General features: G+C 33.0%; 1 protein-coding gene across 1 annotated transcript in view; it reads left to right on the forward strand.

The window, feature by feature from the left end:
• MAGT1 (magnesium transporter 1) overlaps nt 1–21,760 on the forward strand; it is a 43,880-nt gene extending 22,120 nt beyond the window's left edge. Inside the window, exons 4-10 of the mRNA XM_011384939.1 lie at nt 10,007–10,147; nt 10,636–10,776; nt 11,584–11,673; nt 12,293–12,356; nt 15,989–16,063; nt 18,421–18,511; nt 19,668–21,760. Coding sequence (XP_011383241.1) covers nt 10,007–10,147; nt 10,636–10,776; nt 11,584–11,673; nt 12,293–12,356; nt 15,989–16,063; nt 18,421–18,511; nt 19,668–19,683 — 618 coding nt within the window. The 3' untranslated portion in view covers nt 19,684–21,760. The remainder of the gene's footprint in view (nt 1–10,006; nt 10,148–10,635; nt 10,777–11,583; nt 11,674–12,292; nt 12,357–15,988; nt 16,064–18,420; nt 18,512–19,667) is intronic.
• Nucleotides 21,761–24,246: the final 2,486 nt, after the last annotated feature.

Genomic DNA, 24,246 nt, shown 5'->3' on the forward strand with positions numbered 1-24,246 from the left:
TCACAACTTTGATTTGGTCCCCAGAGGGGTGAACAGAGCCTCTATCATCTATGCCATTTTTTTTCCTCTCATGAATTTTTATTTTTACTTATGTCTTTAAAGATTTCACCATGTTTTAATTCTTTTTTTTTTTTTTTACTTTTTGAAAACTTAATTAATTAATTTTTTTATGGCGACATTGGTTAACGAAATCCAGTAAGTTTCAGGTGTACAATTTAACACTAAGACATACATATATTTACACTGTGTGTTCACCTCTCACAGTTAGATTTCTTTCTGTCACCACATATTTGACCCCCTTTACCCTGTCTACCTCCCCTCTCCTCCCCCACCCCCTACCCTCTGGTAACCACTAGTCTATAGTCAATGTCCATGAGTCTCTGTCCTGTTCATTTGTTGCTTTTAGGTTTTTATCCCACATATAAGTGATATCATGTGATTTTCAGCTTTTTCTGTCTGGCTTATTTCGCTTAGCATGATTATCTTGAGGTCCATCCATGTCGCAAATGGCAGTATTTCATCTCTTATGGCTGAGTAATATTCCATTGTATATATGCACAACAGCTTCTTCAGCCGATCATCTATCGTAGGACAGTTCGGTTGCTTCCACGTCCTGACCACTGTGAATAATGCTGCTATGAACATCGATGTGCAAATATCTTTATGGATATGAGTTTTCAAGTCTTTAGGGTAAATATCCAGTAGAGGGATTACTAGATCATATGATAGATCAATTCTTAGTTTTATGAGGAACCTCCATACTGTTTTTATAGTGGCTGTACCAATTTGCAGTCCCACCAGCAGTGGATGAGGGTTCCTTTTTCTTTGCATCCTCTCCAACATTTGTTATCACTTGTCCTGTTCATAATAGTTATACTAACCAGTGTGATATGGTATCTCATTGTGGTTTTGATTTGCATTTCTCTAATAGTGAGTGATGTTGAGCATCTTTTCAAATGTTTCTTGGCCATTTGTATGTCCTCTAGGGCGAAGTATCTGTTCAGGCCCTCTTCCCATTTTCTGATCGAATCATTTTTTGGTTGATGTTATTGAGTTGTATGAGTTCTTTGTATATTTTGGGTATTAGGCCCTTATTGGAGGTGTTGCTTGCAAATATCTTCTCCCTTTAGGATGGTTGTCTCTTTACTTTGTTGATGGTTTCTTTTGCTGTGCAGAAGTTTTTGAGTTTGATGTAGTCCCATTTATTTATTTTTGCTTTTACTTCCCTTGCTTTTGAGTTCAAATTCATAAAATCCTCTTTAAGCCCAAGGTCCATGAGTTAGTTCCTGTGTTTTCTTCTATGCAATGTATAGTTTTAGGTTGTATATTCAGGTCCTTAATCCATTTTGAGTTAATTTTGGTGTGTGGTGATAGATAACAGTCTAGTTTCATTCTTTCACTGGTGGCTGTCCTGTTTTCTCAGCACCATTTATTGAAGAGGCTTTCCTTTCTCCACTGTATGTTTTTGATTCTTTTGTCAAAAATTATATGCCCATATAATGAGTTTACTGCTGGGCTCTTGATTCTGTTCCACTGGTCCATGTGTCTGTTTTTCTGCCAATACCATGCTGTTTTGATTACTACCTTTTGTGATTTTAATTGAGCATTTTATATGATTGCATTTTTTCTCTTAGCACATTGCTTTTATCAGTAGTTGCCCTAGAATTTGAAGTATCCTTTGACAGCTAATCCGATTTCAATTCAGATAACACTATCCTACTTCATGGAAAGTGTGAATAACTTGTAATAATAAATTACATCATTTCTGTCATTCATTTCACTTATATATAAGCATGCATAAGCATACACACAGAATTGAATACATTGTTGGTATTATTTTGAACAGACTATTATGTGTTAGATTAAGAATAAGAAAAACAAAAGTTTTTATTTTACTTTGACTTACTCTTTCTTCAGTACTCTCCGTTTTTGTGGATCTGAGTTTCTGACCTTATTTTCCTTCCCTCTAAAGATCTTCTTTTAACATTTCTTGCAAGCAATTCTTTTAATTTTTGTTTGTCTGAGAAAGTCTTTATTTCTCCTTCACTTTTGAAGAATAATTTCACAGGGTACAGTATTCTAAGTTTATGGTGTTTTTTTTCTTTCAACATTTTAAATATTTCACCCCACTCTCTTCTTGCTTGCATGGTTTCTGAAGAGAAGTTGGATTTAATTCTTATTTTTCTTGTATAGGTAAGATGTCATATTTTTCTGGCTTCTTTCATAGATTTTTCTTTATCTTTGATTTTCTGTAACTTAAAATTATTTGCCTGGATATATTTTTATTGGCATTTATCCTGCTTGATGTTCTCCGAGCTTTCTGGGTCTGTGATTTGGAGTCTGATGTTAATTTGGGGAAATTCTCAGTCGTTACTATTTTAAATATTTCTTTTCTCTCTTCTCCTTCTGGTCTTTCCATTACGTGTATGTTACACTTTTTGTAGTTGGCTCATGCTCCTTAGGTATTCTGTTCTTTTTTTAGATTTTATTCTCTTTGCTTTTTGGTTTTTGAAGATTCTATTGATACATCCTCTAGCTTAGAGAGTCTTTCCTCAGCTGTGTCCAGTGTACTAATAAGCCCATCAAAGGCATTACTCATTTCTGTTAGGTGTTTTTCACCTCTGGCATTTCTTTTTGGTTCTTTCTTAGGATTTCCATTTCTCTGCTTACACTGCCCATCTTGTTTTTGCATACTGTCTATCCTTAGAGCCATTAGCATAGTAATCAGATTTTTTTTAATTCCCAGTCTGATAATTCCAATATCCCTGCCTTGTGTAGTTCTGATACTTGCACTGTGTCTTAAAATTATGTTTTTTTGACTTTTGATATGCCTTGTAATTTTTCTTCATAGCCAGACATTATGTGCTAGGTAAAAGGAACTGTTGTAAATTGGCCTTTAGTAATGTACTGGTGAGGTGGGAGGGGAATCTTTTGTAGGTCCTATGATTAGGTCTCAGTCTTTTAGTGAGCTTCTGGACTGTGAACTTCTCAAGAGTTTCTCAGTTTTCTTTTCTCCCCCTCAGGGGACAGGATGGCTGGAGTGAGCTAGAGTTGGGTATTTCCTTTCTTCTAGGTCAGTTAGGTTCTGACAGTACCCCAGCAGGTTAGGCTCTGGTTATCCAGTTTTCACCAAGGGCAGGCCTTGTTAAGAAAAACAGAGTGCTCTGAGGCAGAGGTCCCTAATTCCTCTAGGCCACAGACCAGTAGAGTCTGGTCCGTGGGCCAGTTAGGAACGGGGCTGCACAGCAGGACAAGAGCAGCTGGCTAGGGAGTGAAGCTTCATCTGTATTTTCAGCTGCTCCCTAGCGCTAGCATCACTGCCTCAGCTCCACCTCATTATCCAGCATTAGATTCTCATAGGAGCACTGGTCCCTGGTGCTAAAAAGGTTGGGGACCACTGCTCTGGGGTATTTCAAAATGGTTTGTTTTCTCCTCCCTCTGCTGGAAGAATGAGGAGATTTTTCTTCAATATTTACTGTGAGAATCTAGTCAAGCTCCTGAGGTAAATATCACAATATTGTTGCCCCTTCCCCCATGTCTGTTTGCCCCTGGGGTTTTTAACTCAGAGTTGTCCACACTGAGCCTACAGCAATTCATCAGTTAGAGATCAGGTTTTCTTCCTCTGGCATTGGTTCCTGAGGCAATTTCCACTTGGTGGGTGTCTGCTCAGATAAGCTGTGACTTCCTGTTTTTGTCTGTCTCTCCAGTCTTGAAGGTAGTCATTTGCCCTGTGTTCTCCCCTCTCTTAGGGATCCAAGAAGAATTGTTGATTTTTCAGTTTGTTCAGCTTTTTGCTTGTTGTTACAATGGAGTGGCAACTTCCAAGTTCTTTACATGCACAAACAGAAATCGTAACATTCAACTATATTTTTAAGTTCAGTCTCTGTAATAGTTCTTTCCCCATTCACATATAAGGAGGCATAGAGTCAATGAGTAGATTCAAAGACATAGATTCAGTTTTGTCTGTTGATACATGTATCTAACTCCTTGTATATTTGGGCATGTTATACTCAATTATAATTGTATAAAATGTGAAAGGAAAGTTTCAGGTATAACTTCTTGCTGTAGTACATCTTTACATGAATGACTTACCAATCCAAAAACTCATTATGTCCCAAATGAAACTTCTGTCTCTTCTACTTCCATTCAAACCTGTCCTCTTGTGTTCTGTATCATTAGTGATACTTCTTCATCTTCTACAACATACATCATAGTGATACCTGCTTTACATTCCAAGACCCTCATGTTCTCTCATTTGAACTAATGCAGTAGCCTTTTAACTGTTTCACGTACTATCCATATAGCACGCTCTCCCTATTGCCTACTATAACAATTCCCAGAGTTTTTTCTAGAGGGTGTTAATAAGAATACTTGGGGAAATTAAATATAATTAAACAAAGTTAAATTTTATTTTTTACCTTAAGGTATCAGGAACTATGAAGGGTCTGAGGTTTTACTCTATTTGCAAGCTAACAAGTTAGCCTGCCACAGTTTCATAAATGCTGGCAAAAGGCATGACACTCCTGTGTTAGAGTTAAAGGACTTTATTACTCATAACAACAATAGTATCCAAAATATCAGCACTTTCTTGCACCAGTTCTCCAACCCCTACTTCCCATAGTACAATGCAAAGAGGGCCAGTGGGTTGCATTATGGAAGAGGAACTCCAAGCTTTAGAAACCCAGATCTTCTATAAAGGGTAGTAAGCATGCATGCTCTTTGCTTTGGAGGGAGACTCTTCTAAGGCTATACAAACATTTTTGAGAAGATCACCCAGAACAAAGGCAGTCATGCAGAAACACCAGAAACCCATGGAAAATTGTCTCCCAACACAGGACTTCACATAGACTTTACCATGCTGATATGTCTTACACCTTCCATTCCAGTGGTAGACTGTCATATGCAGAATTTCCCAAATTTATTAGACAAATTAATGGGGCATTTTGGCTAGATTCTGTGAAATACGCTTTTGGAAATAGTAGTATAAAAACTAAAGTCAAAATTCCTTAGTCCTCCTCACTACCTGCACTGTTCTCCAAACACATAACCACCTTTTTTCATAATTGTATTATGTCCTGCACTATCTTGTTTCAGCGTTGTTGATTGTTTCCTATAAAATATCCGTTCTCCCTTGCTCCCTTTCTTTCCCCTCTCAAAATTCTGCTTACTCTGTAAGCCTCATTTCAGATTTTCCCTTGAAGCCTTTTCAGATCCTTCAGATGAACAGTGAGTCACCCCTTTTCGTGCGTTGTCACACTACTTTCCTTGTATTTCTAATATACATGTATATATTCACATTCTGTCTTATAGTAGAATTAGCCCTATAGTTGTGAGATAATCCCTCTAAGAATATAGCTATCACTGCTAAGCACATAATGGATGTTCAGTAAATGTCGAACAAATGTCTTAATGTTTTCATTTTACAGTATATCATTGTCCTAGTCATGTTCCAGTTTCACACAGCTCCATATATCAAAATCAGTACATTTATAAAGCATGATTCAACCTAAAATGTTAGTGTACTTAGGCTTTATTAGACCAAAGGAAATACTTTGTCACATTTAAGAAATTACTTTCTCATTCTCTGCTGTTCATAGTGGGATTGTGTTGGAAACTAAAAAGTATAATTCCATGTATTTTAACAAGATCTGTATAAAGAATTTCTGTTAGTAATTTGTACAAATACAAAACCAATTTTCTTCCATATCAAATAGTTTTTAATATCAATGCCCACTTTAGAGCTATAGTGAAAGTTAATGGTATAAGGATGATAATGTGTCCAACTGTGGAAGAAATTCAAGTCCTTCTCCAAATAACAGTGTCATATGCCACAACATATAAAAGCTAACCATGGATGAAAAGCGATACCTACCAAAAATAGTAAATCGTTGGCTCATTAAAGTCCAAGGATTTTTAAAGCCTATGAGATATAAATTTTTTTAATTGTGGGAAAATATAAATGTACTATCTTAATATTCTTAAATGTACAGTACAGTAGTGTTAAGTACATTTATAATGTTGTACAACCAATCTCCAGAACTCTTTATCTTGTAAAACTGAAACTCTGCACACTAAATAATGCTTATGCCCTCTTCCTTCAGCCCCTGGCAGTTATCATTCTACTTTCTGTCTCTATCATTTTGACTACTTATAGGTACCTTACATAAGTGGACTCATACAGTGTTTGTATTTTTGTGATTGGCTCATTTCACCTAGCATAATGTTCTCAGAGTTCATCCATGTTGTGGCATGTGTAAAAATTCTTCTTCCTTTTTAAGGCCGAATTACGTTGCACTGTATGTATATACACCATTTTATTTATCCATTCTTATGTTGGTGGACACTTGGGTTGCTTTCACCTTTTGGCTATTGTGAATAATACTGCTGTGAACAAAGATGTATAAATATATCTTTGAGACCCTGCTTTCAGTTCTTTTTGATATACCCAGAAATGGAATTCCTAGATCATATGGTAGTTCTATATTTAATATTTTTTTAGGAACCTCCATACCGTTTAACATAGTGGCTGCACCATTTAACATTCCCACCAACACTGCACAGAGATTCCAAATTCTCTGCATCCTCACCAACACTTACTTTCTGGTTTTTGCTTTTTTTTAAATAGTAGTCAACGTAATGGGTGTGAGATGATATCTCATTGTGTTTTCAATTTGTGTTATCCTAATGATTAGTGATGTAGAACATCTTTTCATGTGTTTACTGGCCATTTGTATATCTCTTTTGGAGAAATGTCTATTCATATCCTTTACCCAGTTTTAAATCAGTTTTGCTGTTGATTATGTCTTTAGCTTGAAGTATTTTTAAAGAACTTATTTAGTATAAAGATGTTATATTAGTAATCATGAAAATACAAATTACAATTCCAGTGATATACAATATTTACCCATTATGTCAATTTTTGGCAAGAATGTGGAGAAACATAATTTCCTACATAGATGGGTAGAAGTATAAATTGTTACAGCTACTTTGGAGGGCAAGTGGGCTCTATCCATTTTGATTTTAAATGTTTCTACCCTATGATCTAACAATTCCATTTCTATAGAAATGCTCTCACAGGTATACAAGGAGATATGTACATAGCTGTTCATTGTAACATTGTTTTTAATTGGAAAAAAACCCTTAAAGTCTACCAATAGCATAATTAATAAAATATGAGTGAGGTTGATATATATGTACTGTCATGGATAGATCTAACATGGTTGAATAAAAAAAGCAAATTGCAGAATGATACAATTGATCTGATACCATTTGTGTTAAAGCAGACAGAGAGCAATATTATGTTTTCTGTGAAGATATATATATATACACACACACACACACACACACACACACACACACACACATATACACACACGTACATACATACATATGTATATATATGTACGTATGTGTGTATGTATATGAATAAATTCAGAAAGATCTAGAAATGGTAATAGTGGCTGCATGGATGGACTGGGGTTGGTCCTTACAACTCTGTAATTTTTTTCATTTCATAAGGGAAATGGATTCATGTGTTACCTGGTATTTTAAAACACATTTTAAAAAGAAATTCAAAGTGATATAGCTAAACAAATATGAAGAGTTTGGCCTAAAGTTTGAGAAGCAGTTTGGTGGAGTGAACGCTGTGTTCTTAGCTTTGCAGACCCAGAAATTGAATTTTAACAGTGTAGCCAGAATTTATCTAGCTCCGAAGAGTTTGTGCACACTCACCAAACCATAAAAATTCATGGATGTTGGTAACCAAGGGGCTAATCTATTAATTCATTAATTCATATTATACTGCCAGGGAGACTAAAATGATCATATCTACTAATCAGTATACCCTATCCCATTATGAGAAAATCTAAAAGATTATTGTTAGAAGTGTTTTATTGTGAGTATAGAATTAGAGCAAGGGAGTTAGATTATTATATTGGCTGTTTTTAAATTATAGTCATTTTATACAAGCCAGTGTCCATTATAGGGTTACCTGCTGAGGAGACCTAAAGGCTTGCATCTGACGGTTAGCATCTTTTCCTTGGACGTAGTCAGATTTTTTGTATTTCCACAAGTACAGTTATATCACGTCAGAAAGATGTAATACAAATGAGTTAGTCAGTTTCTTTACCTTAGCAACTCCAATGCTGTCTTCTTAAGCATACTGTGGTCTTATCATAGAGAATAGAGAAATGTGATGTTTATCAGTAAACATTTATGAACCTTTTAGAATTGACATTTTGTATTGGCTTTTTTTTAAATTTCAGAGTTTTTAATGTAATATTTTGTAGCATGGTTAAATATTTTTTCTTTTATTTAATTTTTCAATTACAGTTGACACTGAGTATCATTTTATATTGGTTTCAGGTGTACAGCATAGTGGTTAGACATTTCTATAATTTATGAAGTGATTCCCTTGATAAGTCTAGTACTCTATGGCATCATACATAGTTATTACCATATTACTATTTTCTTTATGCTGTACTTTACATCCCCGTGACTATTTTGTAACTATCAGTTTGTTCTTAATCCTTTCTCTTTTTTCACCTAGCCCCTCAATCCCCCATCCCATCCATCAACCATCAATTTGTTCTCTGTATCTACGAGTCCATTTCTGTTTTGTTTGTTTATTTTGTTCTTAGATTCCACATATAAGTGAAATCGTATGGTATTTGTCATTTTCTGTCTGACTTCTTTTACTTAGCATAGTTTCCTCTAGGTCTGTTTATGTTGTTGCAAATGGTAAGATTTCATTCTTATGGTCAGGTAATATTCCATTATATATTTCTACCACATCTTTATCCAATCGTCCATTGATGGACACTTAGGCTGCTTCCATATCTTGGCTGTTGTAAATAATGTGGGTTCTATGTGCACTTGAAAAGAATGTATATGCTGTTGCTTTGGGATGAAATGCTCTAAAAATAGCTGTTAAATCCATCTGGTCTAATGTGTCATTTAAGGCTTGTGTTTCCTTGTTGATTTTCTGTCTGGAAGATCTGTCCATCGATTGATAACAATGAGGTGTTAAAGTCACCTTCTATGACTATATTACTGTTAATCTCTTCCTTTAGCCCATCAATATTTGCTTTATATATGTAAGTGCTCCTGTGTTGAGTGCATAACTATTTACAAGGGTTGTATCCTGTTGGATTGATCCCTTTATCATTATTAAATGTCCTTCTTTGTCTTATTATAGTCTTTGTTTTAAAGTCTATTTTGTCTGATATAAATATTGCTACCCTTGCTTTTTTGTTTTCATTTGCATAACATACTTTTTTCCATCTCTTTACTTTTAGTCTATGTGTCTTTTGATCCGAAATGGGTCTCATGTAGGCAACATATATATAGGTCTTATTTTCTTATCCACTCAGCTACCCTATGTTTTTTCATTGGGGAATTTAATCCATTTACATTTAAAGTGATTATAGATAGGTATATAGTTATTGCCATCTTATTATTCATATTTGTCTTTTTTTTTCCCCCTTCTTCTTGAAGAAGTCTTTTTAACATTTCTCGTAATACTGGTATGATGATAATGAACTCCTTTAGCTTTTTCTTGTCTGGAATTGTATTGGGTTTCATTGCAGTTTTAGAGCACTATCTTATCCTGATCTAGTTTCCTCCAAATTGAGAGTATACTTTATTTGGAGCTTGCCTCAGTTACATAAGACGATTTTAATTCTCATAAATGCATTCTTTTTTTCATTAGCTCTGAACAGATTAAAATGTTGACAGTATGGGAGATTTTCCATCCTAAAGGACTAAAATGTAGGTTTATTAGTTAAGAAATTATACACTTTATAAGTACAGTGTATAATTAAGATTACAGGCAGCTTTAGGATTGAATCCTGGCTCTACCATTTACCACTTTCCTTAGGCAAATCACTTAACCTACCTAAACATGGGCTTTCTCATCTTTACAAAATGCCTAATTTTCAAGATAAAAATTTACCGTTAAGATTATTTTCTTGATAACTTACATTTTCATGGACTACTTTTTATTCAGCTAAACATGAATTCAGCTCCAACTTTCATCAACTTTCCTGCAAAAGGGAAACCTAAACGGGGTGATACATATGAGTTACAGGTGCGTGGTTTTTCAGCTGAGCAGATCGCCCGGTGGATTGCTGACAGAACTGATGTCAATGTAAGTTTCCCTACTTTGTAGAAAGTTACTTTGCCATTATCCCTTTTGAATCTTACAGAGAGGTCCTAATTGGTCTTGTCCCCATATCACTGAGATGATAATAGTTGGATAGTCCCTTTATAAGTAACATATAACAGAATCATTGTGCTGAAAGAGTGCGATTATAAAACATCCTCTATTGCCTTATTGAATTCAGCGTGGAAACCACTCTTTTGACTTTATTAAGTCCAGGGACTCTTTAGTTGTACTTGGCAAATATTTCTTAATCTAAAAGATGTTACGTTGTGGTTAAACAGAATATTGTACCTATTCCATCCTGATTTTAGGATACATCGTAGACTCTTTTGATTAGGATGAAAATAAAAAGTATGATTTTTTTTCCTGAAAGTAATCATCACACTGATTTTGGTTGCTTTCATTTCAAATTATTTTGACCTATATAATTAATTAATAAATTTCATACTTGAAAATGTTTTTCTCTCCATTAGATTAGAGTAATCAGACCCCCAAATTACGCTGGTCCTCTTATGTTGGGATTGCTTTTGGCTGTTATTGGTGGACTTGTGTATCTTCGAAGAAGCAATATGGAATTTCTCTTTAATAAAACTGGATGGGCTTTTGCAGCTTTGGTGAGTGAATTTTAGAAGAAAATTGTTTGAATAAAACTCCTAATATTGTGAAGTAGCATTTTGTTTATTTCTTAATAGTGGAAAAGGATTTTATATATTTTTTTTTATTTTTTGCCTTAAAATCAGTTTGTTTCTTCCATTATCTCATTAGCATGGCCAGAACTTGGAGGATCTAATTGTACCCAGTTTTTGTTCAACCTAAATATAGATTGTCATCCCTATGAAAATCTGCAGTTCTTTTGAAAATATTCTTGTAAAAGACTTTTCAGTATTCAATTTTGAAACTTGTGTCAGCTTATTTATAATTTTAAAATTTTTAAATAATTTTCCTTTCAAAGTAAATATTATTGATTCTTGTGATCCTTGTAGTGAAATATAAGCCTTAATCAAGAAGTCGCTCATATAGAGAATATAAAACTGAAAGCAACAAATGAACAAGACAAAATCTCATACACACAGACAACAGTTTAGTGATTACCAGAGGGAAAGAGGGAAAGGGGAAGGTAGATAAGGGTAGAGGGGGTCAAATATACGGCTATGGAAGGAGATTTGACTTTGGGTGGTGAACATACAATGCAATATACAGATGATGTATTATTGAATTGTATACTTGAAACCTATGTTATTTTATTAACCAATGTCACCCCAGTAAATTTAAATAAAAAAAGAAATCATTTATCTGAAAAAAATTGTTCTTCATGTATTGTTTAAGCACCTGCACTTTTCATATACCTACCACGTTAATCAAGGTGGGGATGGACAGCTTCACCATGTTATGTGAGTATTTCATTATTTTTTGTTTCCCAGTGTTTTGTGCTTGCTATGACATCTGGTCAAATGTGGAATCATATAAGAGGACCACCGTATGCTCATAAGAATCCCCACACAGGACATGTGGTAAGAGAAGTCCAGGATTCCTTTCCATTGTATACCAAAGTTAATCTTAATGATTATCCTGTGAGACCAGTGCCAGTATATGAAGGAATTAGATTTAGTTTTGAATTTTCAATCTTTCTATTAACGAGCTTCAACTTTTGAAAACAAGATTCAGTTCTCTTAAAGCTGGGAAGTTCCTTATCCCATCTGGTGAGTCCTTTTGACTAACCAGGCTAAGAATGAAAGTTAGCCTTCAGCTAAATATATTAATCATGTACTTGTATATCTACTGTTTCTAGGCATTGTGCTAGGCGTTATTAAATATAGTAATAAACAAAAACATAGCCTCTGTCTTCATGGAGTTTACATTATTGTACCTTATGGTCTTATACTCAGAAATACTAGTTTTCTCATATACTCTGTTGTTGAAAAAATAATGTAACTACAGTGAAGAGACAAAAACACAGAAATAGCTTTTATTTTAGCCAAATTTATTTACTGATGACTACCACAGACCCAATGCTTACATATATAAGGTGAATTAATAATTCATAGGGTTTGAAAGTTGCCCATTTTAGAATTAGGATGCCAAAATTTAATGTATATTTAAAGATTTAATTCCGTCTTTTTTCCTCCCCAGAATTACATCCATGGAAGCAGCCAAGCCCAGTTTGTAGCTGAAACACACATTGTTCTTCTGTTTAGTATCCTCTCTATAATAAGTCCTTGGTGCTGTGTTTTAATTTATTTTATTTAATTAATTTTTTGTTGTTGTTCTAGTATTCTCTCTATATTTGGTTGAGGCTGCTCTCTTATGCAAGTCATAATATCTTTGGAATCATATTACTATGTTATCTATCTTAATCAGCTAAAGACCACCAGAGACAAACCTGCAGTCTGATAAAGCCAGGTTTATTGTATCTTGCTACAAAGGAGATTGCATATCAGAGAAACCAAGGCACATATCTTACCTAAGGAAAGACAGAGTTGTTCTAGGATTTGGGGGAAGGGTAGGGGTTAGGTGTAATGTAAATAAAGCAGTGTTTTGATAAGCTAAAAGCAAAACCAGGCTAAGTATAAAGGGGTCAGCATCAGTTCTGGACTATGAAATGGACAGGGTTCTGTTTCCTGGAAACTACAAACTTTAGATAAATGTGGGATTTTGTCTTGAGAAACTCCTTATTTGAAGCTCTGTACTTTGGTTGTAAATTGAGGCTGTTTAGAAATTGTAAATTGAGTGTCTTAGATCCTTCCAGTCAAGAATGGAATGTCTAATTGAGCAAGTCTCTGATTTTAGAGAAGGGTATTCTTCATTGAGTAAGAAAACAGTAGTTTTAAGTATAAAGAAAAATCAAAATCCCTGGAAACACCACCTTTAGTAAATGTGCATATCTTTCCCCATTTTATTTTACTATGTCAGTGATTTAATAGAGATATTTTAAGGGGAACATTCTGAAAAAAATTAAGCTTTTGGTTTCAATTGAAGGACATTTGGGAAAATATTTTCTGAAAACAATGTTCTTATATAATATCAAAAATAAATTTACTGCTTAAAATTCAGCCTGGAGTCAGGAGACTTAATCTATTCAGCCATGGAATGGTGAGCTGAAAAGATTAATAATAAACACCTATTTCCTATGATAAGAAAGAAGATTGCAAGAAAAATATTACCCAAACCTTATTTTTTTTTCAAATTCTAAAATTTATTTTTATTTAATTTATGTAAACTAAAAAACAAAAAACAGTTCACCCATTTCTCCCACTTCCCACTCTTACCTTAGGCAACCACCAATCTGTCCACTATATCTGTGAGCTTGGTTCTTTATATACATATATTTAGATTTCACATTTAAGAGAGAGCATATGGTATTTGTATTTCTCTGTCTGACCTATTTAAAATTATTTAAAAGTTTAAGTTGAAAATGTATATAGCTTAGTGAATTAATTTATTATACCTTGGAAAATTTTCAGTTTCTGGAAATGGTCTTAATTGTACTTTGAAATTGAACAGTGGAGCAAAAGGACAGTTAAAATTGTAACATGTTAATTGATTGATTTGTAAATTGTTGGTTATTTAGCTTTGTCCTAAATTTTTAAATATAATTATACAAGTTTAAAAAATGAGAATTTTCTTACTTCTTCCTTCTGCCTAAAGGTTAAACATTAGATTAAGGTTTCACATACATTTAGAACAGATTTTAAGCCTGTTGGAATATAGGATTTCTTGTAAATGTGGTTAATAGGATGCAAAATAGAAATTTTTTTCAAGGTGATTTTTTTCCCTATTTTGTTTTTGCTTTTTTCATAGTGGTTGGGAAGATAATATTTTCTGAGCAATTATTTTGCTAAATGCTATGAATGCATGATTTATCTACAGAGCTTATAGTACTGGGACAAACGGACACATGTACCAATTACAAGGAAGCACTTTAAGTACTGTGCACTCAGTATGGTCATAATTAATAAAGCTATTTAACTTTGTTAGAGGTAGGGAACTTTACGGAAGACTTAAAACCCCCTTTTATTAGGGGACACAATGCCTAAAGACTCAAAACTCAAAGTTTGATAAGAATTTTGATAGAAATGTTGATAAGAATTAATATAATGAAATTATTACTAAGTAGTTATGATTTTGGAAAATATCTACATATTTACCATTTTTAAATACTGTTTAATACAATTTTTTAATACTGTTTAATACAATTTACTGAGAGATTTATAAAGTAAACTAGATGATAAATTGTCTTATCTAAGCAACTTTTAATACAAATTAGTAGTTGATAGATGGTCATGGTGATAGGGAGCACAGCATAGGGAATGCAGTTAGCATTAAGATAATGGCTAGGTGGAGAGCCAGAGGAAAGAAAAAGCAATTAAGGGGATCATTTTATAAACTATATAAATGTCTAACCAGTGCACTGTATACTTGAAACTAATAAAATAAATTTAAAAAATAATGACACCAAAATTATATTTTAAACTTTTTTTATTTGAAATATTGTATCCATGCAAAAAAGTTCACAATTTATAAGTATACAGTTTGATGAATTTTCACAAAAGGAACACAACTGTGTAACCATCCCAGAGCATCAGTAAATTAATACACATGGAAGTGCATCATAGCTCTTGATAGGTGAGAACAGCACACAAAAACCTTGGTGGTATGTTAGGAGATGGAAACCTCATTCAAAGAAAAAGCACACAGACCATGCTACAGAAACAAACCGTTCCAAAAACAAGTCTCAACCTTTAATCAGAGTACCCTGTAACCAAAGCCTATAGAAATAATCAATTTTTACATATACCTAGATATAAAGGATCTCAATACGAAAAAAATAATCTCTGGAAAAAAAGACTTGGCTAAGCAACTAAAAACATGATGAATGGGCATCATCCCTAATAAGAGGCTATTGAAGAGAGAGAGAGTGCAAGATGGTAATGAAGGGATGAATAGACAAATTATAGAGCCAATTATAAATTCAGGCCTTATCTGAACACTATATTTCCCTTTCTGTTTAATTATACCCACATGTGGTAGCATACGTTGTGCATGTATGTATGCATAATTAATTTGGGCATTTTTACCTGCTGTTTGTATTCACCAAACTGCAGGGTGAATCTCTCTTTTCTACTAGAATGCATTCTATTTGCTTTAAAATTTGATTTTGCTTATTTTAGCATTCAACCCATACCACGTGTTACCTATTTGCTTGAGTAGGTCTATTTTCTATTTACATAGCTTCTATATTAAGCTGAATAAAAGTGAGCTTTTGGCATGTGGGATTTTCTTTTTTTATTAGATAAGGATGAAATTAGATAGTTTAGTAATTTGTACTTTAAAAGTTAATTGTTGAAATTCTGGAGAATTTTTCAGAAGTTATTTTTCAAATAAAAATTTGTTGCTATTCTTGCTAAATGGTGCCTATTTCAAGTGTGTGCTTTTTTGGAGGATGGTTGAAATATTCAAAATGTCTATTTAATATTTTTAAATGTATATGAGGTTGGAACAAAAGTTGGAAGACTGTCCAGGAAGATTATTTCAAAGTACAATATCATGAAAACTCACTTCATCTATAAGTTATACTGAGACATTTGTTTACAATGTCAATTTTTATTTGTACAAATGAAGTAATTTTCCCACCTTAGTATTTTTTATTATATCTTTATAGTAAATAATTGTCATGCTATATAGATACAAGCTTATTTAAAGTGTTTTGTAGTTAAAAGTTGTAGTTTCATATATTCATTTTAAATTTTTTAATGAAAGATTAGGAATAGTACAGTGTGGTGTGTCTTTTGTGTCTGTGTGAATTTCTCCTTAAACAATTTTTCTAAGATGGTGGGGTTACCTTAGGGATGGTGCTTTTATGTGAAGCTGCTACATCTGACATGGATCTTGGAAAACGAAAGAGTAAGTCATATCATATGCCAAAATTTAACAATTCTTCCTTCAATACAGAAAAAAAGAATGTATTCTTAATCACTTCCCCCCCTTGGTTATAAGTATGTTATTTTACTTCTTTACTATTATAAAAGCAATATGTGCTAATTGTAGAAAACATGGGGGAAAATAGGAGTATGACACATTTGGGGGTAGAGTTACCCATTCCATCATTATAAAAACTAATAATTTTAATATTGTAATATAGTTCTTTCCATTTGCAAAAACATCTTTAAAACTGTAGTATAAAATTTTGAATTTTGTACTCCCTTTTGAACTGGAGTTAAATAATTCACTAATAAATATTTTCCTCTACATAATTTTAAATTTGTACTCTATACTGTTATTTACTTAATCGTTCTGATTTTAAGCATTTAACTTTTTTCTAACTTTCATTATAATAAATAGTTCTTTAGTGACTATCATAGTATATTAAGCTATCCTCATTTCATATTAATTTCTTAGACTCCTAGAAATAGAATGGCTGTGTGGTCCTGTGTATGAGTATTTTCAGTTCTCTTGATGTTTTAAACTGATGATGCCAAATTCTTTCCCCAAATGTCATTAATAATTTAGATTTCTACTAGTAATATTTATGAACACTTGTTTCACTGTAACTTTATCAGCAATAGGTAACCTCATTCATTAAAAATGTGTGTGTGTGTTGTCTAATCAGATAAGGGGTAAATCTTATTTTGTATTTCTTTGGTTATTAGTGAAGTTGAATATTTTCCTAAATGTTTATTAGCAGTGTTGTGCTTTTTCTTCTGTGAAATATCTTTTTATCTTTTGCCATTTATCTGTTAGAGTCTTAGTCCTTTTTCTATTGGTTTGTATGGACTTTTTATGTATTAGAATATTCACACATTGGTATTTGTTACAAAGAAATGCTAACAATGTAATTTTATTTTACTTATATGAAATCTGTATAAGTCAGAGTTTTCCTTTGATGATTAAAAAGTTAAATGTCATCAAAATTAACCTAGCTAAATATATTTACTTTTTCTTGTAGAAAAAAGGATGATGACATTGGATTTCAAATTTGGGAGATATTTATTTTGCTGAATTAAAATGAAATTTTACATATTAGAAAAACATAACACGTATCAGTTTTTTGTTCAGTCAATATACATCGTTTAATTGTCTGACTTTAAAAATTACCTATTTCAGTATTCATGATTAGGGTACTACACTGTTGGCATGAATTTAAATTGTAAAATATTTTGGTGACATAGTGAAATAATCACAATCTGATCTACTTCTAAGATTCTAACCTAATGAAATAATCACAAATAATAAACATTCCTTTAGTGCTTACTATGTACCAGGAACTGCCCTATTTTTAGATATGTGAAAAAAGTAGAATACAAATGTATACAGAGTGATACTGTATAAATATTTTATGTGTACATTTAATTAGGAAAAAAACTTCTACAACGAGCATGTATTAATATTCGGAAAAAATATTTTTAATGTTTACATTTTAGCCTCTAATCATATTGTATGGAAATTAAAAAAGGGGAAAGAATTGTTCCCTAAATAAAATAAAACTAAAATTTACTTTTAGTATTGACCAATAAGTATGTTACACTAGCACTTACATTGCTGTAGCACACATGCTTTCCAACATCCCTGCCTTTATACTTCTTAGTCTTAGTCCAGGGACTCAAAGAGTCTCAAGTTATGGACATCATCTTTGAACGTTGTAGGGTCAGTATCTAGAGTTAAAGTCATTAACTGCTATGCTAAACCAGAGCATATGAGATTAATGGAGAAAGCTATGAATTTAGGGCCAAGAATTGTGTTTTTTTCCCTCCATTATTCAAATGAGGAATCCGTGTTTAATGAGTTCCTCATATAGACAGTGAAGTTACCTATGCATGAATAAAATACTTTCAAATGAGGCTGTCACTATGATGTCATCAGATGTCTTTAAGTCAATATTTATCAATAAAACATTAAGGCCACTTTTAAGGATTTGAAAGAAGTTTAATAAGTGATTGAATGATTTTCTTGCTAGTAGTAAAAGTGTTTCTAACACTGAATTCTTGACTGTCATGGCTTTAAAAGGAATTCATTATTTCATATAATTAAATTAACACAACTCTGTAAATGAAGCTACCCTTTTGTAATGGAATAAATTAAAGGAGAAGACAGACTCCTGAATATATAAGAATGAGGATAAAAATTGTTGGTTGGCAAATTGAGATTTACCAGTTAATTATAGTCCTTGTTTTTCACTCTTGGACTAAAATTTATGCCCTGGTCCTTTATTACACTTAACATGCTAATACTAATCATTTTACTCTCCTTTTGTTTTTCTGCAGTAATGTGTGTAGCTGGTATTGGACTTGTTGTATTATTCTTCAGTTGGATGCTTTCTATTTTCAGATCTAAATATCATGGATATCCATATAGGTATGATTGCTTCATATTTATATAGCGATGGCCTATATTTATAATGATTACAGTTGATGTTGCTTTATAATATTTTCTTTTCTTTTTTTGCTTTACCTCTAGACTATTCTAGCTTCTAAAGTAAAGAAATAGGCTTTGATTCCATTTAGGCATGTTGCACATAAAAATTAATATAAGATAATAATGGTATAATGGACAATAAATAGTATGTGATTTCTCAGGAACATCTTTCAGAGTTACTCTGACATCACCCTTTTCTCACTTCTACTTTTAAAGGCTCTTTAGATGGCACAAACATAATGTCTGATTAAAATCCAGTTTGTAGAGAGTATAACAAAGTTTAAGAAGGTCTGATTGGCTTGAAATGTTTGTAGAAATCTCTAAGGCTCAAAGAGGAAATTATTCTCCTGGTTATAAGTTTTTGATTTTACTCTGTTAATAGCCAAGAGAAATGTACCTACGTAATGGAGGATGTTGTGAGTTAGTTTTATAACCTGAGTAACAGTTACTATAATTCCTATTCTTTTACTATAATGTTGTCCTGTTGTATAAAGGGTTATGAACACTAACAGTAAAGTATGTCAGGTAATATTTTTGAGACACAAATTCATTTTTCATATTTTTAACAAGTTTTCAGTAGATAATTTTGAATATCTCCCTAGCTGATTTATTACATTGTGACATTCCTAGATGCCTTTTGATCAATGAACAACATAAATTAATCTTTTTTTGCATTTTTTTCTTGCAAATTTATTTAAGACCAAAACCTACTAAAACTTTGATTCTTGACATAATCTTCCAAATTTATACTTTTATTCTTCTGTGTAAGTATATTTTAAAATATTTTCTCCTTTGTAGAATACTAACTGAGATGCAAGGATAATGTTGCTGAGACTTCTCTTACTTTTTGATCACTGTGATTGAGTCAATTTTTAATTGGTGTTTGTCTTCAGGAGATATTTTAACTCGAAGTTACATCTATTTCCTTTTTTCCTAAGACTACTTAGTCTCTCTGGGTTTCTTTTTGTTATTGATACTCCAAGTTTATTATACATGCACCCAAGCACTCTGTGATCTGTTAAAATCAAGTATTTATTTCAAGTAAAGCCTACTTTTCTTTCAGAGAGTAATAGATTGATATATATTTTTGTTTCAGCTTTCTGATGAGCTAAAAGGATTACAGAGATATAGACACTGGATTAACGGAAGCCGAAAAATGAAAAAGTTGTGTGTGTGAAAAGAAGAATACAATTTGTGTATTTTGTATTACCTCTTTTTTTCAAGTGGTTTAAATAGTTAATCATTTAACCAAAGAAGATGTGTAGTGCCTTAACAGCAATTTCCTGTCAAAATCATGAAGTATTTGTATACAATTCTCTTTATCTTCAGTTCCTAGTGAACTTTATGGAACATTTAATTTAGTAGTATTAAATATAATATAAAAATTTAAAAACTACTTCAGTTTAATTAGAACAAGATTCAAAACTGCTTTAATTAATTTCTGGCCATCTGATTTTTTTATTATCTTATCCAGAGGTGGGGGGAGGACAGTTCTGACCAGGTGTTCCTGCATATGCCTGTTACAGATCAATTGAATCAGGAATCCATTCTTAGCTTTTCCATTTTGCATGGATATGTATACTTTGCACATCTTACCTTTTGAATAGAGAAATCATATGTGCTGTGTGGTCTAATGCAGGTGGAACACCATTCTTCAGAGTACACGTCTAGCCTTTAAAAAAAAAGACTAGCCAATCCTCCTCCTCCTCCATCTTTCCTACTGATATACAATGCTAGCTATGCTTCTTGGTAGCTGTGGATGTTAAAAAGTATCTCAACACAGGATTATCATTTCTGCATGAGTGGTAATTACCTTGTATTTAGGAAGATTTCAGGTTCTGTCGTCTCTCTAGTTTTATTTAAGGCAGACCATTTTATAATAAAAATGTAGCTTAGTGATAAAATCAGTGTAACTTAAAAATGCTCTAAAATGTTTCTGCAAATTAGAGATTGCCGCTTATTTCATTTGCACCTAAGAGAAAAAGATAGGTTCATCTGGTTAAGTTGATTTCTGTATTACGGTTACAACATATTTCATTAACCTTTGTGTTTAGGAAAAGGACCTTCCCTAGATTGGGAAAAGGAAATCATGAAGTTATTGCCTATCATTAGAAAGTAAATGTTTCTCAAAAGCTATTCTATTATTTTAGCCTTCATTCTCTCACTTTAAGTGGAGAAACAAAATAAACATTTGAATAGGTTTTGTTTCAGTTTTGTCTTTTTATTCTGTCAATGGAAATAACCTTTGTTGTTTTATACATACAAATAACCTAAATATATACTAACCAAATTTCTGTGAAGAATGAAAGTTGATGGTTATCATCAAATCTAGCTATAACCTCCTCCATAGTTATGAAGAGTATCCTGAAATGCCACTATTAGGAAATACAAGAACTGTGATTGTGAAAAAAAAATTAAGAAAGTATTGCATTAAAATAATACTGTGACTGCCTGCTACTATTTACCATCTAATAACTCTTCCATGTGATCTAGAAATTTGCAGAAAGAAATGGATATAATTGTCTAAAAAGAAATGTTTTATGTGAGTTTTTTTGTTTTGGTTTGGTTTTTGGTTTTGTTTTTTGTTTTTTGCTTGTTTTTGTTATTAGATTTGGTAGGTGGGGGGATACAGTTGACTTTTTACTCTTTGGTGGAGCCACTTTTTGTTAATTACTCCGTGTAAATTGTGATTCTGGATTCCTTATCTGCTATTCTTGTACTTGTCTCAGGCCAAATAAATTCATGCTGTCATTCTTATGAGACTTGTATGAAGATACTCTGATTTGTATGGACTGACCAGGGGAATACTACTGCCATGTAATCTGTATAGCTCCAGATAATTTGCCATGAGCATTGAAAGAATGACAGTTTTGTTTTGTTTTGTTTTGCATTTGTTTTTGTCTCCCTTAAGAGCACATTTTTCTTCTGTAAGGAGAAAAGTTGCATTCTGGCTAAAATCTATAAAAAGCAAATTTACTACACTTAGAATAGTGTTACCTTTGTGGAAATTTTGAAATTAGCTTTCATACAAAGTGCCTTAAGTAGACTCTTACTTTTCTAGTAATTGTTTGAATATTATTTGTTATGCATTTTAAAATACTATTCAAAATGATGCATTATAGTGGCAAAGATAACCAAATATCTGGCTGTTCGCTTTTTGACCATATCAATAAACTTTTTCAATCTAAATTCTGAGTTTTTGATTAACATCTAAAGAGGGGTGAATTTAAAACACTAAACTAGAATCGTAATATTGAGATATTCCATTTCGAAATTATAGTTAAATTTCTTATTGTCCTAATGACAGTCAATTTGATAGGCCAGTTTCCTTAAGTATTTCTAGATTAAGACATATTCTTCCAGAATTCCATGTTATCCTTCATTAATGCTGTGACCCATTAGATTAGGCAAAACAGCCAAGATAAGTAGATGAATGGCTGTTTTCAATGATTGATTTTGCTTTTGTCCCAGTCAGTGAACACTGTGACTATGTAATTCCCTTTTGGTATTAAATAATTGATTTGAAACAGTTACCCCGACAGATTATCAAGTTAATTGAGACAGGACAACAGTACATTTGCAACATGGAATAGAAACACTGTACTGGAAGTAGAGCTTTGGCTTTTAAATAGCTTTTAGTCCTTACTCTGTTTCTGTCTAGGTATGTGACCATAGGCAAGTCACGTGAACCTCTCTGGACCTGTTTCTTTGTTCTAATGTGAGTGTAGTGGACTAAATCACCTCCGTGGTCCTGCCAGGACCACTGTTCTATGATGCAAAATATTAAAAATGTGTTTAAATTTTGAATAGATACCATTTGTGATATTCAGGTTTGGTGTCGAATTAAATAATTGAAACGTAGGATGTTTTGCAGTCAGATTTCTGAGGAAGCCATGAAATTCTTGTGGAGGCCATTATAGCTGCAAATTGTTTAATAGGCTTTGAAATACATTTTAGCAAGGATCCACTTGGAACCAATATGTTAATATCAGATCTTGATTTAAATGAGTTCTGCTCAGTTGTAAGCATGGATGAGATCAACGACTATAATAGTATGCTAATATTATAGAAAGTTAAAGCTAAAGGGACTTTAATACCATTTAATCAGCCCCTTCATTTTGACTGCGAAAGAAAACCTGCCCCAAAGAAGTGAAGTAATTTATAACAAATTACTCCAAGGAAATGCCTACCGGTTTCCCATTTTACTGCAAATTCCCTATGGAATAGGTTTCACTTGGAGCTACAAATTACTCCCTGGAGACATGGAAACCATAGTTAATCTACGCTGATTGCTTCCTGACATTTAAATTGCTGGGAGAGTTTCCTAATGAGCGAGGTATTATACCAGAGGGGCTGATGCAGGTTTCAGAAGAAGGGTGGAATTTCTGGAATGACTCCCTTTAATCTGTGAAAGTGGAATTTAGGCGGGGAGAAAGAAAGGTTTTTATTTAGAAGGGAAGTGGGGACAATAGCCAGGAATTTTTTATCTGTACATTCCTTTCTGTGTTCTCAACTTTTCCTAGGTGTAATTAGGAGACAAAATACCAATGACTGTCAATCATAAGAGAAATGCAAATCGAAACCGCAATGAGATACCACCCCACACCCATTAGGATGGCTACTATTAAAAACAAACAAACAAAAAAACAGGAAAGAAGTGTTGGCAAGGATATAGAGAAATTGGAACCCTTGTATGGTTCGGTGGTGGGAGTGTAAAATGGTACAGTCACTATGGAAAATAGTATGACGATTCCTCAAAAAATTAGAAATTACCATATGATCCAGCAATTCCATTTCTGGATACATATCCAAAAGAATTAGAAGGAGAATCTCAAAGAGACTTATATACCGATGTTTAAGGCAGCATTATTCGCAATAGCCAAAATGTAGAGCAATCAAATGTTCATTGATGGGTGAACAGAAAAACAATGTGGTAATACATACCATAGAATATTATTCAGCCTTAAAAAAAGGAAATTCTGACATGCTACAACACGGAGGAACCTTGTTAGGACATTATGCTAAGTGAAATAATCCAGTCACAAACAGACAAAAACTGTATGATTCCACTTATATGAGGCACGTACAAATACATAGAGACAGAAAGTAGAATGGTGGTTGCCCGGGCCTAGGGAAGGAGTAATAGAGAGTTATTGTTTAATGAATATAGAGTTTCAGTTTTGCAAGATGAATTCTGGAGGTTGGTTGCACAGCAGTATGAATAAACTTAACACTACTGAACTGTACATTTAAAAATTGTAAAGATGGTAAATTTTATGCATATTTACCACAATTCAAAATAAAAATAAATACTATAATAAATGCCTCAACCCCAACTCCATATTGGCATATCCTCACTGACACCACTTTGTATTTGATCATTGTCTTGAAAATATGAGTACAGCTGGATAGAGTGTGACTTGTGGAAATGTTGAAGCATGGTCTTCGGACTCTTGGGTGACACTTTAGGGACATTCCGATAAACCCTGCCTGCAGAATCAGCGATGATTAGTATATTTCAATGAGTGCTTTGTAAATAATGACTTTCAGCTGGGAAAAATCTTATTAGGATGTGTTGGCTCTACCCAACATCCACACTTAGAAATGATCCATTTGGTCTGAACCTTCCAGTTTATAATACCTGGCTGTGGCTGTATGGTTAGCAAATGCAGCTA

The sequence above is a fragment of the Pteropus vampyrus genome, unplaced genomic scaffold, assembly GCF_000151845.1.
Source record: "Pteropus vampyrus isolate Shadow unplaced genomic scaffold, Pvam_2.0 Scaffold635, whole genome shotgun sequence".
NCBI lineage: Eukaryota > Metazoa > Chordata > Mammalia > Chiroptera > Pteropodidae > Pteropus > Pteropus vampyrus.